This window comes from Chaetodon auriga, chromosome 1 (genome assembly GCF_051107435.1).
Source record: "Chaetodon auriga isolate fChaAug3 chromosome 1, fChaAug3.hap1, whole genome shotgun sequence".
In the NCBI taxonomy this organism is placed as follows: Eukaryota; Metazoa; Chordata; class Actinopteri; order Chaetodontiformes; family Chaetodontidae; genus Chaetodon; species Chaetodon auriga.
The window spans coordinates 11,463,110-11,472,106 of record NC_135074.1 but is presented as its reverse complement, the minus strand read 5'-3'; the positions used below and the strand labels follow the sequence as shown (position 1 = coordinate 11,472,106).

General features: G+C 38.8%; 1 protein-coding gene across 1 annotated transcript; it reads right to left on the bottom strand.

The window, feature by feature from the left end:
* Positions 1-51: 51 nt before the first annotated feature.
* On the bottom strand, positions 52-7,656 carry rec114 (REC114 meiotic recombination protein). The gene is made up of 6 exons (XM_076754473.1): positions 7,573-7,656; positions 5,029-5,118; positions 2,213-2,296; positions 1,643-1,816; positions 434-514; positions 52-216 (listed from the first exon to the last, which is right to left on the bottom strand). The coding sequence occupies exons 1-6, from the start codon at positions 7,654-7,656 to the stop codon at positions 52-54; spliced, it is 678 nt and encodes a 225-aa protein (XP_076610588.1).
* Between the last annotated feature and the right edge of the window lie 1,341 nt (positions 7,657-8,997).

Here is an 8,997-nt window from a genome sequence, read left to right as displayed (position 1 = left end):
AAACCACTGCACTGACTTGACCTTTCTGCCTTCGGCTGTTGTTGAGATTCTTCATTCTTCAAGCAGTTTCTGAAGCTCCCCCTCTACCTTCTCCACAAATGCATGAAAGCTGGGATCCAGCAGACAAATGCGCAGGATGGGCTCCAAGTCACCTTGTGCCAAAAAACCGTGGCGATATACTTGAGGCAGAGTCACAGCACGCTCTCCCATGAAGTGCTGTGAAAGGTCCAACAAATACGTCTTTTTTTAATTTAATTTAATAAGAAGCAGCAGTTATTTTAGTCGCCTATGTTCATGGTCATAATTTGAAGAAGTTAATTAACTTAGCACCCTGCGCCGCATGAAACTCAGTGAAAACATTGTGCTTCTTAGTTTAACGCAATATTACAATGAATATGTCGCACAATGGACGTTCAATTTGATTAGTTGTTACTTTTAAATAGGAGACCTGGGTGAGACGCTTGATGGACAATGATCCTTGGACAACCTCAGGCTCAACTCCCACAGCCGTTCCCTGCCAAGCAAAACATAGTTGTACACAATAGAAGAAAAAAGATTGAAGAGACACGGCATGACACCACAGGGTTAAGAGACCAATCAATGGATTCATTACTAATTGAACGATATCCACCCCTCAAAGCCCTTTCATCTCCACTGTGAACTCCTTCAGTGGGTCTGTTCGCTAAAGGTCACATTCGAGCCCATGGCAGAGTCCATTCCTTTCTCAGTCCTTAAATGTTGTGAGCCAGATGGCTGGATCTATGTTTTACTCAGAATCCAATTTCTAATTAAGAACACGCTCTTCAAAGCATTTGACAGTAAATAAAAGGTCACCGCTGAAATAAGGTACAGCTGAATGACAGCATCTCATTCCTATAGTGTGTCATCGGTGTGTGTTTCAACTGGTGAAATGCTTTGATGGCACGTTTTATTGTTGTTGTTGTTGTTGTTTTTTAGCTTTGGGACAAAAATGTTTGTTTTCACAATCAACAACTTGACTGTTAAGGGCAATATTCAGAACTCATTGTTTCAGTTGATTAAAGGGTATGTCCCTTTGATAGTTTAGATAGTTTAGTATAGCATATAGTTTTATTTACAAATTAATTATATTACTGTTCTACATTCCTGTCTGTGCCTGTGTGTTTGGGGTAGGACATACTGTTTTCTACACCATATGCTGTATTGTGATTGGCTAATGACTCCTGTGCAGTATATACTATCAGTCCACCTATTGTAGCAGCAGTGTCACCTCTGAGACCACTATTGACACTATTGTAAATAGCACCATCTAGTGAGCATAATATGGCCAGTGTTCATGAAGCCAACCACAGCCATGTAACAATACTGTTGATTAAGCAATCATTTATGAATATATGACACCTTCTATTATGGCAGTTTACATTGCGCTGATATAGTTTTTTTTTTTTTTTAATTTACAAAGTACTGTGCAATAAATGGTGACATAGACAAGATCAGTGTCTCATTTTTACCAGACAAAGTCTATGCCACTTAAGTTACCACTTATGTCACTGACCTATTTGGGGATTTCTATAGGCAACACATTTGAAATGTACAAACACCTGATCTGTGTGTTGTGATTACAATAAAGTCATTTTATTTACTGAATTGTTAAGTGGCCAACCTGTATCAGCGGTGCAGAGACCTCAGCGGGGGACTGATGAGGGGGCCGTGGGGTGTCGTCCTGAGTGGTGACAGGCATGTACTCCATCAGTTTTTCCACAGCACTTGAACACTCCTTTATAGCCTCTGCCCTGCTTCCGCCATCAAACTGCATCCTGATTATGCGGCCCACCCCCTGCAGAAATTCACAAATACATTCAATCTATAACTGTCAATCTCAACTGTGCCAGTGAAAACAAACTCTGTGGTTTGTGTGCTGCTTTTGTGAAATCAGCATTTCATTACGCTAAAAAAAAGGCTTTGGCAAACAAGGACACTGTTAAATTTGATGTTCAGGCAACTCATGCCTGAACAATATACTTAACAGCAAATTAGATAATAGTTTCAGTATGAGGAGGCCATTCATCACAGTATCTGAATAAACAGTATAAAAAACCTAGAGTATTTATAGCTTTCCCTTTTCATTTTGAATATATATAATGATCTTGTTCTTGCAAGGGAATTAAGGTATTAGGACAGACCTTGAGAAAATAGTACCCATTGTGGGATTGCAATGCATCTCACGACTCACCTTCACAGTAAACTGAAACATTAGGTTGTCAGATTTCTGGTGTGCTTTGAGAGTGTCAGAGCCACAGAGCAAAGGGATTGTATCCTGAGAAAAGATGAGAGAAAAAACGTCTTCATTAGGCAGGACAGGAGACCGTTTCATCCATAGACTACATTAACTGTACAGAAACCATTTTTGGTGAATTTTAAGAATGTAAAATAATCTTCTTTCATACTATGCTGAGTAAAACCAACTTGATTTCTGCTCATTCACGCATAAACATTACTTGATGAAATTAATGAACAAAAGAGTATTATTCATTCATCATGTTGACAGGGGGAAAAAAAAAAAGTTACCTAAAACTGTCTGCAGGGGTCTCTGTTTACTCAGTAACCTTAGATTTGAAGCGACAATGAGCTTTGTCATACACACAATCAAACAACAGCTTAATACTGCAATCAGCCTACTTTATTAAATGTGCTTTACACATACATTTGGATTGTCTTAAAAATAACAGTGTAGGTATACCAACAAGGTTTCCCTTGGAACAACACCACTGGACCAGGAAGTAGGTGCTCTGCTGGACTGTAGCGCCGTCATTCTACATCCAATGTTGGTTATACACATTTTTGATCCTAACAGCACCATCATGCTTAGTACTTTAATACCAATCTTACTCAAGTGTCTCTGGTGGCATTGCAAAAACATATTGCTGGAAAGAGTACAAAAATGATGTGAATCATATTCTATGGCCTTCACAGCCACCAGCTCCCAACCCAGTTACACACAAGAAGGAGATCTCAGACAGTACTCTCAACCATTATTATCAAATCACCAAATGAGGGAACGTGTTTTGGAACAATTGTGCTTAGTACCTCCAGCGGTGTTCTTCCTTTAAACTGTCACCATGTGTTGCATGTTCAGTGTGAGTCAATGCCAAGTACATATGCATTTACTGAGAACTGATATTTCTTTTTTGGGTGATGCCTGTTAAGTCAGGAGTATCCACATTTTAAGGAGAGCACATAAGGCCTTCAACAATACCTTGATTCTCTACGATACAGCAAATTTCAGTTTTGTTCCAAAGCTTTCCTTCAGACCTTATCATATGGCCTATAGGCCAAAGCTCTCTGTATTGGAAGTTCCTGAGCATTCACTGCACCAATCTATAATAGACCAGTCTATCATCCTCAGTGAAAGCTCTCTGCAGTCTGACCTGAATATCTGTCTGGCTCGGCACCCTGGCGCAGCAAGATAGCCGTGTCACCTGCCAGAACTCCATTAATGAGACACTGTGCAGTCCCTCAAATTTCTGTTGTCTGCAGGACTGAAACTTAACTTTTTGTATAAAGGCCACAATAACTGGTGAAAGCCCCAAATTCATGTTTTACTTTGACTATTTTGCATGCTTAACCAGACTTCAGCAGCGTAACACACCTCTAGGTAACACAACTGCTGAAAATGTTGGTTAAACACACGTGACTTGAGTAATTCCTTGCCTGGATTGTCCACAACTGGCCTACTTATGGAATTAAGATGTAAGTGTCACTCTGCTGTGCCAAGGGTGGCAACAAACCAACACACCAACCGGACAATGAATGTCAAGTCCATGCTCTACAGAACTTGAATCAAGTGATTCAACTGAAACATATAACTTAACGCCCACGCTGACTAACACATAAAATATTTCTATCAAAATCCAAACCAAGGCTGAAAAGAGTTTAAGCTTTATGTGAGGCTGAACCTTAAATATGTGCAAATAATGTTCTTTAACTGATTTGGAATCTGCGCCCAAAAGGTTCTGAGGAACAAAAAGCCCATCGGATTTGAGCAGAAATGTCAAGCTCTTCTGCAGAATAATTCATATAGTCTTCATCGAAGCCTTTTATCTGGAAAGCAGATTTCTGTAACAGATTTTCATCACAGAAAATCTGCAGAGAGTGTTGGGGTCTTCCTTTAGCCATTTTATGAAAGGTTCAAAAATACTCATACGTCTTTACATTAGAATATGAAGCCGTCATGTCCCATCCAGGAATGTCTTTTTGGAGATTACTAACAATTAATAGAATTCACATTCAATGTTCCCTCCATACGGGGGAGGACAACCAATAATAACAACTGTGGTGTGCTCGAGATTGCCAGTGTTGGAGCATGACAACTGCAGCTGCAGGCTCAAATGATTTCAAGCAATTCCCCTATAGCCACTACTTATTTTTTCAATTACTCACTGCAACTCCTATGCAACACAGCGTTTCTTGTTCCAGCATCTGCTACAGTCTAGAGATGAAATATCAAGGTCTTATGAGCTACAAGTCTGTATGTGAATATCAAACTGAAGTGATGTACAGCACAGAACTGCTCCACTAATTTTAAACTGAGGGTTTCTCTGTAGTCATGAGACTAAAGTCTATCCCAAAGGAGACTATTTTCTTTTTTGTCAACATTTGAAAAACCTTTGCTGGTGATATTTTGAACCAAAAGCTTTGCATATTTAAATCTATAATTACTAATCTTTCATATGGAAACCCACCACAGAGGTCTTTTTTTTTTTTTTCTTGCATGTTTGCTTCTTTTTCCCAAAAGGGTAAGAGTCACCACTCAAACAGTCCATTGAAAGACAATGAATAGGGAGCAGTGACATGAATCAGTTTCAGAAAGCTGTAAAGAATCGAAAAATAGGCCTTCTCACCACCAACAAACACACCCATTAGGCTGGATCTAAACATAGAGTACCAGGATCTGGAAAATAAGGCTTTACGTTCAGGTGTTGTATGCATATCATATGGGACCATGCATGGAAAAGAAAAGCAGTCAATATAGCCACACAGTCTTCCTACCAAGCTTTCTTGTCCTTGCAATACCAGCAAGTAGCCAGATTCCACAACTGTGAGGACAATTTCTGGTTTATTGCCATTTGCATCAAATACCTGGTGAAGAGAAAACAATATTAGCCAGTGAAAAGTTATCTTAATTTGTTTTACAGATCAACTCTTGATGGAAATACGTATTTATACATTTTAGAGGATGTTTGGTGCCACACATGTGCCATTGCTTCAAATTAAGGTAAATGAGGCAGTCTGTGAGCGTTGATTTATAAGGGTCTCTCTGTTCTGAGACTATGAGCATGTGATTTGGCAGCCTATTTGGTAAGGCACCGTGTACTTGATAGCATTTTCTTAAAATGGTTATTTCTGTTATTAAAACAGTTGCACTGCCATGAACTATACATCACACCCTGCATTGCGGTGGAGTCCCATAGATGGAGAGTAACCGCTGCTTGAAAAATCATTTGGAATTTCTGCCTCTTCCTGTAGTTCTACTCAGAGTTGTCACAGAGTATACTTGTTGGTAATGTAGGTAGATTTTGGTTTCAGACATCCATCTCTGTCTTCACACTAAACACATGGCTCCAGCTTGCCATCTAGAGTCTGATGCAGTTAATGAAAGACAAACCCACAACAACACTTCTTTAATCTGTTATGCCACAGCTTCCCCAAATCTCAGTCTTCCCAGCTCAGTATATATACACACACTATTCTAAGAACTGGCCATTTTCTACTCTGTGGAAGCAAATAGGAATATAAACATTTAGAATTTTAAGACCAGTCTAATTTATACGCAATATACATGGCTAGCTTTCCTCAAACTCCTTTCAAAGGTTAATTTCCTCACTTTCTTGCCCAAGGACACCCAAAGCACATGCAGATACATTCTTTCTGGTCAAATGGATGTTCTGCAGTGACATGTTGAACTTTTTGGCTACTGCTGATGCGTCCACAAATTTGTATCCCTTTCACGTTATTTTGATCAATCTACTGTTGAATTTTCTATTTCTGGAGATCTGTTTTAATGTCTTGAACTGCATGTGAGGATTGTGTTTTCAAATCAAGTACCATAACTGAATTTAAATCACGGTTGGGAATCACTGCAGAACTGTTTTAGTTGCGAGTAAAACTTCAAACAAAAACACAGTCAACATGTGTTCTCTCCAACATGAACCGCAGACGCTCTAAATTTGTTTGTACGGCTCCCAAATGAAAGCTGCAGACAGTGAAGAGTCATTTTCTCATTTTCAGACGATACTTCATTGTTTATTTAGTGGTTTATTTTATTTATAATTCTCATTTTTGGAATTGTATACACTTAATTATTAATTGATTACTCAAGAATACACAGAAAAAGACAGATCAATAACTACTGAAAATATCTATGACTTGTATATCCAAATGGGAACATCCTAATATTTATTTTGCTCACTTAGCTTTTGTACCAAACCAGAGATAATATGGGGTGCCAAACCTCACGTATTACTTCATTAAATGGAGGCAGCCCAACTGTGGTTGTGTTTACAGTAAATGTGGTCGTTTCTACTGATAAAATGAATTCATCAGTAGACTTTAGTTGACCTTGTCTTGCTTTGTTGAAACTGTTAAATAGAACACAGGACTTCAGCAGGAGGTCTTTCATATCCTGCTTGCATCGATTTGAGCCTATTTAAAGAATCACTGCACACAGTCTAATTATATTAATGGGAAAATAATTTGAACGTAAATACATGAACACATCATTAGAACTTGTATTTTTTATGCATTGTACAAGAATATGTCACTGTGGCCTACAATCTTTGGAATGAATAAATTTTCATTATGAATAGCAAATGGAATATTTTGTTAGTTGCCCCTAAGAGGGGCATGTTACATGAGAGGCAGACACTGGGGCAAGTATCCAAGCTAGCAAGGTAAGTTCACTTTAGGTCCCAAATAAAACTAACAAGACATGAAGTGAGGTTTAATCCATGGTTTTGTACACAATAATGATAAGGTGAGCCATAAGTTATTACGGAAGTGCATTGCATTCACTGGATAAAGTAGTAATTAGGAGATAAGATAAAGAAAAAGGAAACATCTGTAAATCCTCTCTCATTGGCAATGATGGCGCTATCGCAGCTAATCTGCTATTACTACCTTCTCGGTTTGAGACACTGGGAAATACTGATGTTTCTTAAAAATGAGGATGGTATTAATATTAGTTTGTCAACACTGCGCAGGCATCTCAAGTCGTTAGGATTGTTCAGGCGGAAAGCCCAGTCTGACGTACGGTGAGTAGTTATGAGTGAAGCAGTTACGAGATCTTTTCTCGTAATTACGAGATAAGGTGTCTAATTATTTTTTTATCCGGTGAATGCAATGCGCTTCCGTAAGTTATACCTGTAATGACGGTAAATTTTACCTGCCACATTATGGTTAATTGGAACTGAGAGCAGCTAACGTCAGACTATGCTACGCTAAACAGCCGCTAACGTTAGCTTAGTTGGAAAAGTTAGCGAATCGTAGCTAGCTAGCATAATGCACTTGAGTAAGTGTAAAGCAAACACCAGTTACCTTCCAAGACTTCCCCCTGGTTTCTCCACAGCCTGGAACGAAGCGCCCGTAGCGTTTTAGCCTCCATGCCTGACTGGTGGTCATGTCCTGTAATGTTAAAGAAGTTCTCTGTTGATACTTTTCCAGGAAACCAACACCTGACCTGCTAACGTTAACGTTACAGTGTGGGTGAGCGCTGGATTCGAATTCGTCAAATCGGCTAACGTGTGATTTTACGTTACTCCACTGGGTTCCTCAGGCTCCACTTAAGCGGCATCTTCGAATGCGACGCAATAACCTCAATTCAGGACTGCTTTGTGGAACAATGTTAGGGATAAAACTCAAAGGCTAAAGGTATAAATAGTGGAGCGGGTGGCATGGTTTTATAATAAAGATGTTACCTGGCTAACCCATTAGTTGCTTAATGGTGTGCCATGTGGAAATTAATTAAAAATACATTTATGATTTTATAGCAATTTTGAAAACTTGAAAGTCAATGCCATAAGGTAAAACATAACTCAATGGCTACAAAGAGGTGATAAAACACACTGGTGGCGAATGTTTCCACCAACCACCAGCGGAGCAGCACTACAGTAGCAATGAAAATTCTTCACGCATCCATTCTACACAGCAGTTAGGAGTTACCCAGAATTCCAAGGGCTAAATTCAAGGCAATTATAACCAATGTTTAGAAAAATAAAGCAATTTAAACCGTGAACTCTATGTTAGAATTATATATAAAGATATAGATACTAGAAATAAAAGTGTCTGGATTAGACAGGTGGGCACCATGAGACAGATGGAAACCACATAGGAAAGGTCTAAATATTGGAGGAGGTGATACAATTGTATGAAGAAGTTGTCACCTGGCTAATCATGTAGGTGTTTAATGGTGTACCATGTGGATGTTAATTAAAAATAAATTTATGGTTTTATAGTAATTTTGAAAACTTAAAAGTTAATGCCATAAGGTACAACATGACTCAAAAGCTACAAAGTGGTGATAAAACACACTGGTGGCCAATGTTTCCACCAACCACCAGCGAAGCAGCACTACAGTAGCAGCTATGGCTACAATGGGGTAAGAGAGAGTTTATATTCAAACGGAGACTCATGAAAATTCTTCACGCATTCATTCTACACAGCAGTGTTAGGAGTTAGAAGTAGGCCTGTATATGAAAATACTGCTGATTTAAAGAGTTACAGTATAAAGAGGTTGGGGTGTGGTTGGTATAGCAGTGCAAGGAATGCTGGAATACATATTGTGTGCATAATACAGTAGCTAACTTTTCAGTGCTGTCAGGTGAAGTTATTTAAGGTGACACTGTTCACTCAAAACTAGTCTGAAACTTCAAAACTTTTTGTTAGTTATCGTCCGACATATATTGAGACCAGTATATCTACAATAAGCTAATATCAACTGTTAATTTGGCCTGTCCAGTGTGT

Bases quoted from the DNA above. Each gene is read 5' to 3' on its own strand.
- rec114 (XM_076754473.1), bottom strand. From the start codon at position 7,656: ATGACCACCAGTCAGGCATGGAGGCTAAAACGCTACGGGCGCTTCGTT. The intron at 5,119-7,572 runs GTAACTGGTGTT...TCTCTTCACCAG, and splicing joins CCAGGGGGAAGTCTTGGAAG to GTATTTGATGCAAATGGCAA. The intron at 217-433 runs GTAACAACTAAT...GACCTTTCACAG, and splicing joins CCCAGGTCTCCTATTTAAAA to CACTTCATGGGAGAGCGTGC.